At 43.7% G+C, this 17,939-nt stretch overlaps 1 protein-coding gene across 2 annotated transcripts; it reads left to right on the top strand.

Moving 5' to 3' along the window:
- Positions 1-13,388: 13,388 nt before the first annotated feature.
- LOC132884523 (polymeric immunoglobulin receptor-like) lies at positions 13,389-17,325 on the top strand. 2 transcript variants are annotated; one of them, XM_060918377.1, is made up of 8 exons: positions 13,389-13,488; positions 13,582-13,902; positions 14,611-14,934; positions 15,079-15,423; positions 15,581-15,670; positions 15,787-15,891; positions 16,211-16,263; positions 16,373-17,325. In XM_060918377.1, exons 1-8 carry the CDS (start codon positions 13,449-13,451, stop codon positions 16,502-16,504), a joined length of 1,410 nt encoding a protein of 469 aa, XP_060774360.1. In that variant the 5' UTR covers positions 13,389-13,448; the 3' UTR covers positions 16,505-17,325. The 2 variants fall into 2 exon arrangements, with proteins under 2 accessions (XP_060774360.1, XP_060774359.1); XM_060918376.1 differs by having other exon boundaries at positions 16,208-16,263.
- Positions 17,326-17,939: the final 614 nt, after the last annotated feature.

Genomic DNA, 17,939 nt, shown 5'->3' with positions numbered 1-17,939 from the left:
TTTAATCCATGACAACGGTTCGAGGCCCTGGTGCTGACGCAACAGGAAGATCGTCGGGCGTTCCGGCACCTCCTCGCATCAGCAGGGTCCACCATATCCACCGCCGCGGGCCCTTCCCCCCTCACCCTCACGAAGATGGGCCCGCAGGATGACCCCGAGGCATTCGTCACGCTCTTTGAGCAGGTAGCGGAGACCTCGGGGTGGCCGGTGGAACAGCGTGCGGCGCGCCTCCTCCCCCTGCTAACGGGAGAGGCGCAGCTGGCCGCGCTACAGCTCCCCGCCGACCGCCGGCTGGCCTACGCGGACCTTTGCCGGGCCGTCCTCCAGCAGGTGGGACGCACCCCGGAGCAACAGTGTCAGCGTTTCCGTGCTCTGCGCTTGGAGGAAGTCGGCCGGCCATTCGCGTTTGGCCAGCGACTCTGGGACGTCTGCTGGCAGTGGTTGAGAGCCAACAGCTGCGACGCCAAGGGACTCATCGACCAGGTGGTACTGGAGCAGTTCGTCACACGTTTACCAGCGGGAACCGCAGAGTGGGTCCAGTGCCACCGCCCGGCATCGCTGGATCAGGCAATCGAGCTGGCGGAGGACCATCTGGCAGCTGTCCCGACAGCAGGACAGCAGACAACCTCTTCTCTTCTCTCCTCTCTCTCTCTCTCCCCTCCTCCTGTGTCTCCTCCTCGCCCTATTCCCCCACCGCGGAGGCGGGGGCCGGCGCCACCTCAGCCGGCCCGCTGCACCCGCGGTGCCCTCCCATGTCTCCCTTCTGTGTCCGTCTCTCTCCCCCCTCAGGTGAGTGAGCCCCAGAGCACTAGTGCAGAGAGGAAGCCTGGGCCGGTTCGCTGGCACGGCGGGGAGCCGGGCCACCTCCAACAGCAGTGCTCGGTAATGGAGGTGGGCACGGTGGTTTGGATCCCCGACATGCCGGGAGCCGCCCTCGATCGGGCCAGAGCGTATCGCATACTGGTGAGTATCCAAGGGGATACATATCAGGTGTTGGTGGATTCTGGCTGTAATCAGACCTCAATCCACCAAAGCCTGGTGCAGGACGAGGGACTGGGGGGAGCACAATTGGTGAAGGTGTTGTGTGTGCACGGGGGATGTTCACAACTACCCTCTAGTGTCGGTCCACATTTTTTTCGAGGGGAAAAATTTATAGTGAAGGCGGCAGTTAATCCTCGCCTTACCCACTCTCTAATTTTGGGGACTGATTGGCCGGGATTTTGGGATTTAATGACACATTTAGTGAAGAGTGGGTCCTGTCATTTAACAGGGGGAGGTCCCAGCATCGCATTGGTGGGAGCAGCTGTCACAGAGCCGTCTATGTCATCTCCGCATCAGAGTGAGGAGCCGCCGGCCCCTCCTCTCTCTGTTGGGGAATCCCTCGCAGATTTCCCATTAGAGCAGTCGCGAGACGAGACTCTGCGGCATGCATTTGACCAAGTGAGAGTAATCGATGGTCAAACGCTCCCGCCAAACGCCACCCCGCCCTTCCCCTACTTCACGATTATGAAGGATAGATTATACTGAGTGACACAGGACACTCAAACTAAAGAGCGAGTCATGCAGCTTTTAATTCCGAAGAGCCGCCGGGAATTGGTATTCCAGGCTTCTCACTTTAATCCCATGGCTAGACACTTAGGGCAGGATAAAACACTAGCCCGAATAATGGCCCGGTTCTATTGGCCAGGGATTCACGGTGATGTCCGTAGGTGGTGTACGGCATGCCGCGAATGCCAGTTAGTAAATCCAGTGGCCATTCCAAAAGCGCCTTTGCACCCTCTACGGTTAATCGAGACCCCGTTCGAAAGAATTGGGATGGATCTCGTCGGGCCATTAGATCGGTCAACACAAGGGTACCACTTTGTATTAGTTCTAGTGGACTATGCAACGCGATACCCAGAAGCAGTGCCTCTTCGCAATATCTCAGCACACAGTATTGCGGAGGCACTCTTCCGTGTTATCTCCCGAGTTGGAATCCTGAAAGAGATTCTGACTGACCAAGGCACCTTGTTTATGTCACGTACACTGAACGAACTGTATGGTTTGTTGGGTATTAAGCCGATCCGCACCAGCGTGTATCACCCACAAACGGACGGTTTAGTTGAATGGTTCAATTGCACCCTCAAGAACATAATTAAAAAATTCGTGAGGACGCATGTAATTGGGATAGATGGCTAGAACCCTTGCTCTTTGCAGTGCGAGAGGTCCCCCAAGCCTCCACGGGGTTCTCCCTGTTTGAATTGTTATACGGGCGTAAGCCGCACAGCATCCTAGATGTGCTGCGGGAAAATTGTGAGGGACCTTCACCAAGTAAAAACGAAATCCAATACGTTATTGACCTGCGCGCAAAACTCCACACACTCACGCACCTAACTCAGGAGAATTTGCGGCAGGCCCAAGAACGACAGACCCGCCTGTATGACAAGGGTACGCGCCTTAGGGAGTTCGCACCGGGAGAGAAAGTACTTGTACTGTTGCCCACATCGAGCTCCAAATTAGTCGCCAAGTGGCAAGGACCCTTTGAGGTCACACGGCGAGTCGGGGACGTTGACTATGAGGTGAGGTGAACGGATAGGGGTGGGGCACTACAGATTTACCACCTCAACCTGCTCAAACTCTGGAACGAGGAGGTCCCCGTGGCGTTGGTTCCGAAGAAGGCAGAGCTGGGGCCGGAGGTGCAAAAGGGAACATTGGCATCGTGTACCTCTCCGGTCCCCTGTGGAGACCACCTCACCCCGACCCAACTCGCGGAGGTTGCCCAGTTGCAGACCGAGTTTTCGGACGTGTTCTCGCCCCTGCCCAGCTGCACCCACCTCATAGAGCACCACATTGAGACGCCCCCGGGGGTGGTAGTGTGTAGCTGCCCTTACAGGTTACCCGAGCACAAGAAAAAAGTGGTTCAGGAAGAACTCGAGGCCATGCTCGAAATGGGCATCGTCGAGGAGTCCCACAGTGACTGGAGCAGCCCGGTGGTCTTGGTACCCAAGGCCGACGGGTCGGTCCGGTTCTGTGTTGACTATAGAAAAGTCAACTCGGTGTCTAAATTCGATGCGTACCCAATGCCTCGTATTGATGAGTTGCTCGATCGGCTAGGCACAGCTCGTTTTTACTCAACACTGGATTTAACAAAGGGTTATTGGCAGATCCCCTTGACTCCATTATCCTGGGAAAAGACGGCCTTTTCCACACCGTTCGGCTTACACCAATTCGTCACACTTCCTTTTGGGCTGTTTGGGGCGCCCGCTACGTTTCAGCGGCTGATGGACAGGGTCCTCTGCCCCTACGCCACCTATGTGGCCACATACCTTGACGATATATCATTATTTATAGTAATGACTGGCAGCGGCACTTACAACACCTGAAGGCCATTCTTAAGTGGCTGAGGCGAGCGGGTCTCATAGCCAACCCAAAGAAGTGTGCGATTGGGTGGGTGGAAGTATGGTATCTGGGCTTCCACTTGGGCAACAGGCAGGTGCGTCCCCAAATTAACAAGACAGCAGCAATTGCGGCCTGCCCGAGGTCCAAGACCAAAAAGGGGGTGAGACAGTTCCTGGGCCTGGCTGGCTGGCTACTATCGTAGGTTTATACCTAATTATTCGGACGTCACCAGCCCGCTGACTGACCTCACTAAAAAGGGGGCACCAGATCCGGTCCAGTGGACGGAGCAATGCCAGCAGGCTTTCTCTGAGGTAAAGGCTGCACTGTGCGGGGGGCCACTATTACATTCCCCTGACTTTTCTCTCCCTTTTATGTTACAGACGGATGCGTCAGACAGAGGGCTAGGGGCCGTGTTGTCCCAGGAGGTGGAGGGGGAGGATCGTCCCGTGCTGTACATCAGCAGAAAGCTGTCGGTACGCGAGGGGCGCTACAGCACAATAGAAAAGGAGTGCCTCGCGATCAAGTGAGCGGTCCTCGCCCTCCGCTACTACCTGCTGGGGCGCCCTTTCACCCTCTGTTCGGACCACGCACCCCTCCAGTGGCTCCACCGCATGAAGGATGCCAATGCGCGGATCACCCGTTGGTATCTGGCACTCCAACCCTTTAATTTCAAGGTGATCCACAGGCCGGGGGTGCAGATGGTTGTGGCGGACTTTCTCTCCCGTCGGGGGGGAGGGGGAGTTGGCTGTAGGCCGGACAGCTGCCCGGCCTGAGTCGGGCAGTGGGGGTATGTGGCAGCGGGGGCGTGGTCAAGCGCCGTTCTGTGACAGGAGGGCGGAGTCAGAGAAGGTAAGTGGCAGAATCACTACACCTGTCATTAATGTTTGTATGTCTTCCCAGTGACCGTGCCCTATTTAAGGAGAGAGAGCGAGAGCAGAGGGAGCTCTCTCCACACCTAGACAGCTGATGTGTGTGCGTGTGTCTGAGTGTGTGTGTGAGAATACAGAGATACACTGAAAAGCTGAATAAAGCGAGTTTTGTGAACTCAGTTCTGTCCTGCCGTCCTTCTGTGCTCCACCCACTTACACGAACTGTCACAGTAGGATTCTAGTTGCTCAACTGCCTTAGGTCTTTTTTGTCATATCTTCCATTTTATGATGCGCCAAATGTTTTCTATGGGTGAAAGATCTGGACTGCAGGCTGGCCAGTTCAGTACCCGGACCCTTCTACACAGCCATGATGCTGTAATTGATGCAGTATGTGGTTAGGCATTGTCATGTTGGAAAATGCAAGGTCTTCCCTGAAAGAGACGTCGTCTGGATGGGAGCATATGTTGCTCTAGAACCTGGATATACCTTTCAGCGTTGATGGTGTCTTTCCAGATGTGTAAGCTGCCCATGCCACACGCACTAATGCAACCCCATACCATCAGAGATGCAGGCTTCTGAACTGAGCGCTGATAACAACTTGGGTCGTCCTTTTCCTCTTTAGTCAGAATGACACGGCGTCCCTGATTTCCATAAAGAACTTCAAATTTTGATTCGTCTGACCACAGAACAGTTTTCCACTTTGCCACAGTCCATTTTAAATGAGCCTTGGCCTAGAGAAGATGTCTGCGCTTCTGGATCATGTTTAGATACGGCTTCTTCTTTGAACTATAGAGTTTTAGCTGGCAACGGCGGATGGCACGGCAAATTGTGTTCACAGATAATGTTCTCTGGAAATATTCCTGAGCCCATGTTGTGATTTCCAATACAGAAGCATGCCTGTATGTGATGCAGTGCCGTCTAAGGGCCCGAAGATCACGGGCACCCAGTATGGTTTTCCGGCCTTGACCCTTACGCACAGAGATTCTTCCAGATTCTCTGAATCTTTTGATGATATTATGCACTGTAGATGATGATATGTTCAAACTCTTTGCAATTTTACACTGTCGAAATCCTTTCTGATATTGCTCCACTATTTGTCGGCGCAGAATTAGGGGGATTGGTGATCCTCTTCCCATCTTTACTTCTGAGAGCCGCTGCCACTCCAAGATGCACTTTTTATACCCAGTCATGTTAATGATCTATTGCCAATTGACCTAATGAGTTTCAATTTGGTCCTCCAGCTGTTCCTTTTTTGTACCTTTAACTTTTCCAGCCTCTTATTGCCCCTGTCCCAACTTTTTTGAGATGTGTTGCTGTCATGAAATTTCCAATGAGGCAATATTTGGCATGAAATTTCAAAATGTCTCACTTTCGACATTTAATGTTATCTATGTTCTATTGTGAATACAATATCAGTTTTTGAGATTTGTAAATTATTGCATTCTGTTTTTATTTACAATTTGTACTTTGTCCCAACTTTTTTGGAATCAGGGTTGTATTATATTATTATCTTTGTTATTATTTGTTATTATTTACTATTGTTAATATAGTTATTCTCTAATTTGTTAAATTTGTATTAATTACTTGTTAAGTGAAATGGGGGAAGACTTAGAACAAGCCATTGTGCTTTTTTTCTTCCCCAGCACGTTTTCTGTTTTTTGTTCTATTTATGTTTTCTTGTAAATCTCTTATCATGTGCAAATAAATAAATAAATAAATAAAATGGTTTGGGCCTGTTTTGCTGCATCTGGGCCAGGACAGCTTACCGTCATTGATGGAACAATGAATTCTGAATTATACCAGCAAATTCTAAAGGAAAATGTCAGAACACCTGTCCATGAACTGAATCTCAAGAGAAGGTGGGTCATGCAGCAAGACAACGACCCTAAGCACACAAGTCATTCTACCAAAGAATGGTTAAAGAAGAATAAAGTTAATGTTTTGGAATATCCAAGTCAAAGTTCTGACCTTAATCCAATCGAAATGTTGTGGAAGGACCTGAAGTGAGCAGTTCATGTGAGGAAACCCACCAACATCCCAGAGTTGAAGCTGTTCTGTATGGAGGAATAGGCTAAAATTCCTCCAGGCCGGTGTGCAGGACTGATCAACAGTTACCGGAAATGCTTAGTTGCAGTTATTGGTGCACAAGGGGGTCTCACCAGATACACATACTTTTGCCACTCACAGATATGTAATATTGGATCATTTTCCTCAATAAATAAATGACCAAGTATAATATTTCTATCTCATTTGTTTAACTGGGTTCTCTTTATTTACTTTTAGGACTTGTGTGAAAATCTGATGATGTTTTAGGTCCTATTTATGCAGAAATATAGAAAATTATAAAGGGTTCACAAACTTTCAAGCACCACTGTAGTAGAAGTGATGTACAGTGTCTTGCAAAATATTCATCCCCTTTGGTGTTTGTCCTGTTTTTTTTTTGTGTGTGTGTTTGTTTGTTTGTTTGTTTTGGGGTTTTTTTGCATTCCAAAATGGATTTTTGGAGGATTAGCACCATTTGATTTACACAACATGCCTACCACTTTAAAGGTGAAAATTGTTGTTTTATTGTGACACAAACAATAATTTAAATGAAAAAAACCCCCAGAAATCTGGTGTGTGTAAAGGAATTCATCCCGTTTCGTATGAAACCCCTAAGTCAGAGATGGTCCAAACAATTCACTTCATAAGTCACATAATTAGTTGATTAAGATCCACGTGTGTGCAATCAAAGTGTCACATGATCTGTCACATGATGTTCGTATAAATCAACCTGTTCTGGAAGGACCCTGACTCTGCAAAACAACTAAGCAAGCAACATGAGAACCAAGGATCCTCCAAACAGGTCAGAGACAAAGTTGTGAAGAAGTATAGATAAGAGTTTGGTTATAAAAAAATATCTCAAACTTTGAATATCCCATGGAGCTCCATTAAATCAATTATCGCAAAATAGAAAGAATATGGCACCACTACAAACCTGACAAGAGAAGGCTGCCCACCAAAACTCACACATCAGGCAAGGAGGGCATTAATCAGAGATGCAACAAAGACACTAAAGATAACACTGAAGGAGCTGGAAATATCCACAGCAGAGATGGGAGTATCTGTCCATAGGACCACTTTAAACTGTACACTCCCCAGAGCAGGGCTTTATGGAAGAATGGCCAGAAAAAAGTCATTGATTAAGAAAACACATTTGGAGTTTGCCTAGCATCATGTGGCAGACTCCCCAAACACATGGAAGAAGATTCTCTGGTCAAATGAGACTAAAACTGAACTTTTTGGTCATCATGGGAAATGCCATGTGTGATGTAAACCCAACACCCTGAGACCACCATTCCTACAGTGAAGCATGGTGGTGGCAACATCATGCTGTGGGGATGATTTTCATCTTCAGAGACAGGAAAGCTGGTCAGGACTGAAGGAAAGATGAATGGCACTAAATACAGGGTAATTCTGAAGGAAAACCTGTTTGAGTCAACCAGAAGTTTGAAACTTGGACGAAGGTTAATGCTCCAGCAGGACAATGACCCTAAACATACTGCTAAAGCTACACTGGAGTGGTTTAAAGGGAAACATTTAAGTGTATTGGAATGGACTAATTAAAGCTCAGACCTCAATTCAATTGAGAATCTGTGGCATAACTTGAAGATTGCTGTACACCAACGCAACCCATCTAATTTGAAGGAGTTGGAGCAGTTTTGCCTTGAAGAATGGGCAAAAATCCCAGTGGCTAGATGTGCTAAGCTAATAGAGACATACCCCAAGAGACATACTCCAAGAGACTTGCAGCTGTAATTGCAGCAAAAGGTGGCTCTACAAAGTTATGACTTTTTTTGGGGGGGGTACCTATGAGTGCTCCAGATTTCTGTTTTTTCATCTTAATTATTGTTTGTCTCATCTCATCTCATTATCTCTAGCCGCTTTATCCTGTTCTACAGGGTCGCAGGCAAGCTGGAGCCTATCCCAGCTGACTACGGGCGAAAGGCGGGGTACACCCTGGACAAGTCGCCAGGTCATCACAGGGCTGACACATAGACACAGACAACCATTCACACTCACATTCACACCTATGGTCAATTTAGAGTCGCCAGTTAACCTAACCTGCATGTCTTTGGACTGTGGGGGAAACCCACGCGGACACGGGAGAACATGCAAACTCCACACAGAAAGGCCCTCGCCGGCCACAGGGCTCGAACCCGGACCTTCTTGCTGTGAGGCGACAGCGCTAACCACTACACCACCGTGCCGCCCCATTATTGTTTGTGTCCTAATAAAATAATAATTTGCACCTTTAAAGTGGTAGGCATGTTGTGTAATTCAAATGGTGCAAACCCCCCAAGAATCCATTTTAATTCCAGCTTGTAATGTGACAAAACAGGACAAACACCAAGGGGGATGAATACTTTTGCAAGACACTGTAGGCAGTAACAAAATCTAAACACAACTAGAAAAGCACTCGGAGAGCGCAGACCTCCGCCAAGCAGCTCATCTCGCAATGATAAAGAATCCTTTTAAAAAATCCTGGATCCAGAAGGTGATCCAGATCACTGCCAAAATTTAATGGATTGTTACTTGTGCCCAGTCACACCTCTGGAAAAAATTTCAGAGCAATCCGTTCATAACTTTTTCCGTAATGTTGCTAACAGACAAACCAACAAATGGCGACGTGTCTCAGCTGTCCATTCCTGAGCCAATCACCTAAGACGCATTTTAAAATTAAGTATAAACAGGGCCTCATATGGATCATCAGGTTTGACATAAGCATGTGGAGTCTGTGCTAGCTCAAGTGCATCCTGTCATGAAAGCAAAAAGGGAATAGACCAAATACTATGAAATTCCTCATACCCTCATAATTGTAGAATTAACCTCTTTAAGCTGTATTTCAGTAGTAGCCAACATATAAACCAAGATTTTAAAATTTCCTACTTATAGCTTACTAAACACTTGATTGATTTTACAGTAGAATATTTTTTTTAATCAGCAACTAAAATAACAAACATATGAAGTCATGAGAGTGAGGAATCCAAGTCTGGACCAGACAACAAAACTTTTTTGAGGGTTTAATAGTGAATCAACTTGTATTTCATTTTAAAACTAATTTCGGGTTTTGGACACTACTGAGATTGAAAAAAAAATAGACACTAAAATAGATACAGAAACATGAAGTACAGAATTAAGATTGAGGTGAAAATGACAAAATGGTAAACAATTCCAGCTCAGAGTTGAAATGAATCCACCACACACTGCAAAAAATGGCCTTTCAAAAATAAGAAATAAAAGATTAAAACAAAGCATATTTGCTTGAATCAGGTGAAAAAAATCTGCCAATGGAACTAGTCAAATTTGACTTGGCAAGATTTCTTAAAGTAAGATGAAAAATCTAACCTGTTTTTAGATGAAATAATTCCAAAATAAGATTGGGGAACTTATTATGTGAGACTGATTAACTCAAAATAATCAAAATAGTTCTTATAACAAGATTGTACTTCTTACATTTAGCCATGGCGGCACGGTGGTGTAGTGGTTAGCGCTGTCGCCTCACAGCAAGAAGGTCCTGGGTTCGAGCCCCGGGGCCGGCGAGGGCCTTTCTGTGTGGAGTTTGCATGTTCTCCCTGTGTCCGCGTGGGTTTCCTCCGGGTGCTCCGGTTTCCCCCACAGTCCAAAGACATGCAGGTTAGGTTAACTGGTGACTCTAAATTGACTGTAGGTGTGAATGGTTGTCTGTGTCTATGTGTCAGCCCTGTGATGACCTGGCGACTTGTCCAGGGTGTACCCCGCCTTTCGCCCGTAGTCAGCTGGGATAGGCTCCAGCTTGCCTGCGACCCTGTAGAAGGATAAAGCAGCTAGAGATAATGAGATGAGCCATTCAAGTCATTTTTATTTATTTCATTTTAAGGGTATTTCACTTAAATTCATGACAAAGTCTTAGCAGTAAAAACTGAATTTAAGATAAATATACTAATATTAGGATTGTTAAATTCTACAACTAAGCATTGCTAGCTTAAAAGATTCTCCTTTTGTGACCTGTAAATAGTTAAATACTCTAGATATGAGACCAGAGACTATCTTGAATCAAGTTGACGACACGTGTAGCACTGCAACAAGTTTATTTTTTTTCCCATTTCAACATTCAAACATTAAAACATCTCTTAAGATTCCACTTCCCCAGGACCTCAGGCACAAAAAAAAAAAAGTCTATGCATTTTGACTTACAGTGCTTACACAATGCCAAAGCAACAGTGCATTTTGGGGGCATTGACTATTCATGTGTACGAGGGGTTTACAAGATCAGGCACAAACAAACAAACAAACAAACAAACAAACAAACAAACACACTGAACTTAACTCACAGCATTCCAACAAGATCTCACTAAAACGCCCTCCACTCACTCATAGCCTTTTTGAAGGCACTTGTCTGGTCTAGAGTATGTACAGCATCTAGAAGGACTTCACTCCGAATGACTGAGAAAACAGTCGCAGTAAACTTAGGATCTGTAAGGTGGAGTTGAATTGTAATGAAAGATTCAAAGATTTCAGTAAAGTTCATTTATTCCCAAAACAAGCATACTTTGTTTTTTTTCTTGAAAGAAGATGAACCGCATTTGACAAATGTCCAAAATGTACTTACTTGTTTTTTTTTTTTTTAAAATTTTTATTTTCAAAGGTGCTCCAAATAAGACTTTTTCAAGACATTTTGTCTATACAAGATTTTCAAGATGGACTGTCTAAAAACTAGCCTTTCTAGCTAAATGAGGTTTTGCTTGTTGGGCAATTATGTCTTATAAGGGTAGCTAGATGTTTTGACTTGAAAATAGACAAATAAACTTCCTAAGATTTTTATTTTTTGCAGTGCACTGGTGATGTTTACTGCACATGGAGCTTTATAACCTGTTAATCAGACTGATAACTCTGTTGGAATAAAGTACACAGAATGAGGCCGATCCCAGTGAATAAATTTGAGTAATAAGTTGAGTAATAATTTTCAACAATCCATGAGAAGTCCCTTTGCATTCAATAATCACTGTTTTTCTCAGATGAAAATAATTTATTCACAACACAGGCAGCATAATTAAAAAGGTGAATGCACTCATCAAACTTACATGCAACTCATTATAGAAACACTGACACTAATGCCGCTTTTCCACTACAAACGCGGCTGAGTCGTGCCGTGCCGAGTCGAGCTGAGTCGAGCTGAGCGGGGCTATTGAAGTTGCATTTCGACTACAACCGTGCTGAACCGTGCTGGCTGGAAGTGGGTGGACACATTGGGTGGAGTTAGCGAAAGTGGGTGGACGTCACGTGATGTCATTAAGCAGCGCAAACAGTGACATCAGTGACAGTGGCGGAACAAGTCAGAGCCGGGCCGGGGGCGGGGCAAATGACCGGGCATTTTATTAAAGCTTATCATAACATCATTTTAGGCTACAAAATGTCCGCAACTGCGGTGTTTACCAATTTCAACACTACCGGGTGCAACTATGTTATTTAGTACATCAAGTCCTTCAAACGAACATGTAACTCAGAAACAAAAAACATTAGGATACTGTACATGGCTCATAATAAAACATCAATAGCCTACTGCGCGCATTATTTGAAGGGCATACGATGAGCCTTGCGCTCCGCGAACTCGTCCACGATGCTCTGTATGTCACTGATTCAGTGATCTTTTAAGCGGTAGTCTCACGACCCGGATAGTAAACAATAAACATGGAGGACATGGAGTCGTTAGTGTTGCTGGTCTTGGTGCTGTGGCTTGTTGTCACCGACAACGCCAACAGATACTGGCAAGAGCGTATAGATGAGGCGAGGCGCATAAGGCTTCAGAAATTCTCGTAATTTGTAATTATTCTTCTTCCGGGTTTGCGGTGTTTACAGATCCCAGCGCGCTCGCGGGGCGTGTGTGGGCATGTGAGGACACTCCTCCTCACCAATCAGTGCACAGGGGAGTGTCTGCTCACGCCTCCAGCCTCACTCGGCACGGTTTGGCTCGCTTCAGCCCCACTCCAAAACGGTGCGAGTTTTAGGGGCTAAGCAGGGCTGAAACGAGCTGAGTCGTGCTGGTTTTTGGTAGTCGAAACGCGAGCCGTGTCGGGCTGAAGTGAGCTGAAGCGAGCTGAAGTGAGCTGAAAAAGGGTAGTGGAAAAGGGCCATAACCCTCACTCCATGCTTGTGCATAACTTTGGGGCAACTTTAATATAGCAGACAAATAAACACATTTTATACAGTGTTCAGGTTAGGATCTACATAAAAAGGTGATTTGCCATTGCGAATTAGTGAATATTTGCATGCAAATATGGATATTGAGTATTAAACAGATACAGGGACAGAAAGTGTCATTGTGTTACATCCCTAGTGTTCACAGACAGACAGCAAAGTTGTTATGCAGGAAACTGATCTAAGAATTTCAGATTATGTGAATATGTGATTGTGTTTTCCCAAAGCAGCACCAGGAATTTATACAATTCAGACAAAGTTCTGTTCTCTGATTTTTAAAATTTTAATCATCCATGGTGAATACTGTAGTGTTGGGTTTAAACTGTATCTTTCTTCCTCTGTGTCGCACCTTGTGGTCTAGAGGGCAGTCGAGGCCTTCTGGCAGTAGATCAGTACACACTGACATGGAGTAATAAATATCCTCAGTAAAGTTAACACTGGAGCACTGAGAGGAAAAATAACTCACATAGAGAAAGATGTTCATATGCAGAACGTTAATATTAAACACTTATACACCTTCATATGATTGTTTATACACTGAAACACACAAAAGGCTCATTTTTGTGCTAGTAATGTGAAAGCATTTGTATTGCATTGATTTAGGGCATACATATTTCCGATACAAACTTGCTGGACAGTTCTTTCTCACAAGGCTAAGAACGTTAATATTAAACACTTATACACCTTCATATGATTGTTTATACACTGAAACACACAAAAGGCTCATTTTTGTGCCAGTAATGTGAAAGCATTTGTATTGCATTGATTTAGGGCATACATATTTCCGATACAAACTTGCTGGACAGTTCTTTCTCACAAGGCTAAAAGAGGAAGTGGGCAATACAACGCTTTCTGGTGAAGGCACAGATGAAGACAGAACATTTACAGAGCAGGACAGAGACAGTAACAGTGTGTAACAGAACAGGAGCTTTAATATCTTTCTGAAGTGGAGTTGGTGTGGTGATCTGCGAGTGTGAACTCAGGATGAAGATCCTCCTCATCTTCACCCTCTGTCTGATCTCAGGTAAAGAAACGCACTTCAAAATAATCCTCACTATCAGCAGCAGTGTTACAGGAAGGAAGGTTTTGCTCAGATGGATGTTTGGTGTTTTGTTAGATGGAGGAGCCTCCAAGAAAGTAACAGGATATTCAGGAGGAGGAGTCCTTATCAAGTGCAAGTATGATACAGAATACACAGAAAACCCAAAATATTTCTGTAAGGGTTCCTCTCCAGGCTGTTCTGACCAAATAAAGACAGGAGATAAAAACAAGTGGGTAAATTCAGGAAGATTCTCACTGTTTGATGACACCAAATCAGCAGAGTTCAGGGTGATGATCAGAGAGCTCACTGTACAGGACACTGGGACGTACCACTGTGGAGTTGATAGACGTGCAGCGACAGACATTTATACATCGGTGAAACTGAAGGTCAAGGAAGGTGAGTCTCCCACCACTGCCTTCTGTTTATATCCACAAAGCTTCAGTGTCGTTAGCAAACACAGCAGCAAGTCATCATACTTTACTAATCAACTTACTATAGACTATATAATAGTATAATTTTACTGTATTTTTACTCTTTGTTTTTAATCAAATACATTTTTGTTCAAACCCTTTTTCCTGGCTGACAAACTAATCACCTTTCAGTGCATTTTAAATTTATTTCCTGACTATACTGTATTTAAAATATCAAATTCATCTCAAACCAAACCACAAATTGCCCCTTGACTTTCTTGCTTCCGTCACTTACTTCCTTGTATTTATTTCAGTTCTTTTCTCACTTACCATCTTTGCAAGATATTTTTCATTAGCAATGTTTTCTTTACTCACTATTTCTGTTTTTTTTTTTTTTTACTTTTTTGCTAAGACACTTCATTTTGTTTCTGATTGCCCTGTACTCTTTAGTTTGCCTGACATTTCACTCCTGCCTTTTTATGACCATGAGTTATCGGATTTAATTTGCCTCACAGTGATCTACATTTTAGGAACTTTTCATACAAATTGAATAATGTGTGTAGTCAGGAATTTGCCAGTGAGACATCATCTTGAATGAACAAGATTAAAAAAAAAACCTGAATTCTGCTATAAAATTTGAATAGTTATTTACAGTCTTAGTTAATTGTGCATGATTTGAACTTGTTTTTAACAGGGGACTTGCTCTCTAGAGAAGTGAGAGCATATGCAGGGGGAGGAATCAACATCAAGTGCAGATATGAGGATGAATATAAACACAAACTAAAATCTTTCTGTAAGATCGAAGCTGATCAGTGGTGTTTGAATCGAATAACAACAAAACTAAACAGTGAATGGTCACATGATGGCAGATTCTCAATTCATGACAACAGAAGTGCAGGATTCTTCAGTGTGTTTATCAAAGAGCTGATTACAGAGGACACTGGAACATATTCATGTGCTGTTGTTGTGTCTGATGAAATAGAGACCTACACTGTAGTGAAGCTGAATGTAAGGGAAGGTGAGTAGCTATAATTATGGATTTTAGTAGAGAAACATGCTGTGATTATATTCATAGGTAAATTTACTGTCTCCATGTTGTTAATCAGAATTAGGACACACACACACACACACACAAACTGATCAGATTGGTTGTGATTTGCAGATCTGTCCTATGAGAAGTCCATCAGTGAGACTGTTCATGTCGGACGAGATTTGAACGTCAGCTGTAAATACCCAGAATCCCTCAGGAGTGACCCCAAGTTTCTCTGCAAGATGAGGCTGCAACAACCTGCTTGTTTTTATAATGGATCTGTTAAAGAAAGTAGAAAGTATGTAAATGAGGGGAAATTCTCCCTGTATGATGACAGAGCAAAACAAATCTTCACTGTCAGTATTAGAAATGTGACTGAGCAGGACTCTGGTGAATACTGGTGTGGAGCTGAAGGAGCCTGGACATCTGATCATGGATACAAGGTTTATTTCACACAGATTAACCTGAGAGTGACTGGTGAGTTTGCAGAGATGTGCAGACACATGGTCTCAGTCAGTATATCTGAGTGTCACATCTACAAAATGAAAACTATATTGTGTTGCATCTGTACTGCTATCAGTCATACACTACATTCACTCACTTTGTCATTTATTAACTTTTTAACATGCTTTAGAGCCATGTGTCCCAGTTTCAACCTCAATACCAGCACAACCTTCTTCTTCATCATCATCATCTGAGCTCACATCATCTTCTCCTCCAACAAGTGATTCTGCTGAAAATGCACATTACACAAAATGTCTAACTCCATGACTTTGATGTATCTGATCCCTTAGGATTGATCATGATGTCGGTTAAAGTGACTGTTTGTTTCCCTTCCAGGATTTCCAGCTTCCACTGTGATCCCTGTGTGTGTAATTCTGCTGCTGTTTCTGTTTGGAATCATATTCCTCATTGCGATTCTGTCAAAGAGACGCAGGATGCAAGGTGTAGTCTGTTTAATATCATTCACAAGCTTTGTCTGGAATGATACATATTTACTACACAATTTGCTATTTAATCTGAACAGTTTCAGATGTCGGGTGTGTGTGTATGTTTTCTATTAACCTTGTTCATTTTTCAGTTACATGATAAGTAGAAGGAGTAGTGACACTGAGCCTGTCGAATGAACAGATAGAAAATGAATGACACATAATACAGATGAATAAACACACCACAGGATTTTTGGCCATCACAAAATCTAAAGCTAATAATAACAAAAGTAATAACAACTACCGAATTCTTGACTGTTTATTTTTTTCAGCAGGAACAGCTGCTGTTGGTCGATGTTCTGTCCAAGGCTCACAAATTGACCAACAGGTAATTGTCTTCATCAGTGTGTGTGTTCAGTACCAAAACTTACTGTCGTTAAAAAACAGATTGAAATATTTATATATTTTGTTTCTATTTCTCTGTGCTTACTGTCTAGGTTTATGAGGATGTTTACGACACCAGACCCCTTTCTGCCTCAGACGCTGGAACTTCCAATTGTTTCTTAAGTATTCAACTACCCGCAATCTCCTCTCATCCTTCTGAAAGTGTTTATGACAACATAATTTAGTTGAGTAGTTTATTCATCATCGACTACCCACAATCCCTCCTGATCAGGACATCTACTCCACAGCTCAGTTACCCATTATTATTCATCATTATTCCATCCATCCTTTCATCCCGGTCAGTATTTTTCATCTTCTGTAACTGCCTCCTGCTCAGGTTTGCAGTAGATCCAGAGCTGATCTCAGCAGCACTGGGCATGAGCCAAGAATACAACCTCAGAGGAACACCAGTTCATCATAGTGTCTGGAATTTTCTATCATTTTACAATAAGTTCAAATTGTTGATTAAAAAAAAAAATACGATCACTGTTTGTGACTATATTCATCTTTGTATTTTATCCATTTTGAATAGCTATATGTGTGTGTTGTATGTATGGAGTGCTGTATGCCTTGTATGTGTGGACTATGGCATGTTTTGCAAGAAATGCAGTATGTATTTTATGTATGGAGAATGTATTATGCTGAATATGAGTATGATTTATAGTGGGATCTTTACAGATCATGAGTGCTAGAAGAAAGAGACAAGTTGACACATTCATCTGAGCCTATTTTAAACCTGAAGTCTCAATATCAGCTTGACTCATTCAATTCACTTCTTAATTTTAACATGATTGCCGCCATCTTGCTTTCTCTGATCGTGACTACACTCATTATTACTGCTCTGCACACTGCTATCAGCCATCCTCATGCTCTCTTTCACAGTAAAGACACTGATTCAGTCATGGATTCTTTATCAGTTGAAGGAGCACAGTGTATTTAGAATGATTTTGAATATTTTTTTATGTCGCGTTAATTAAGCACTGTTCAGTTTTTGTTATTTGCAGGATGTTCCACAATAAACTTTTAAACTTTCTCAAGTGCATCGCAGTAAGTGATAATCTCAGGCCAGTATTTAAACCAATATATGAGATTATTATTTGCATACAGTTAGAATATAAAAGTATGACACCACATTGAAGATCTGGTTTAAAAAAAAACTGAAAATAAACAAAGTTTTAGAATTTTGAAAATTCTAAAACAAAAAAGGAAAAATCCATCCATTATCTGTAGCCGCTTATCTTGTTCTACAGGGTCGCAGGCAAGCTGGAGCCTATCCCAGCTGACTATGGGCAAGAGGCAGGGTAAAAAAGGGAAAATGCAACATTTAATATTGGCTATTCAGTATTCAACAGGTAACTATACTAAAGGGTCCTTTAGATGGCAGTATTGATCCTCACAATTGTAGAAATGCAACCCCAATTCCAAAAAAGTTGGGACATTGTCTCATTCTCATCTCATTATCTCTAGCTGCTTTATCCTTCTACAGGGTCACAGGCAAGCTGGAGCCTATCCCAGCTGACTACAGGCGAAAGGCAGGGTACACCCTGGACAAGTCGCCAGGTCATCACAGGGCTGACACATAGACACAGACAACCATTCACACTCACATTCACACCTACG

This window comes from Neoarius graeffei, chromosome 4 (genome assembly GCF_027579695.1).
Source record: "Neoarius graeffei isolate fNeoGra1 chromosome 4, fNeoGra1.pri, whole genome shotgun sequence".
Lineage (NCBI taxonomy): Eukaryota > Metazoa > Chordata > Actinopteri > Siluriformes > Ariidae > Neoarius > Neoarius graeffei.
Note: the sequence above shows the minus strand (reverse complement) of the source record. Positions and strands in the feature narration are given on the sequence as shown.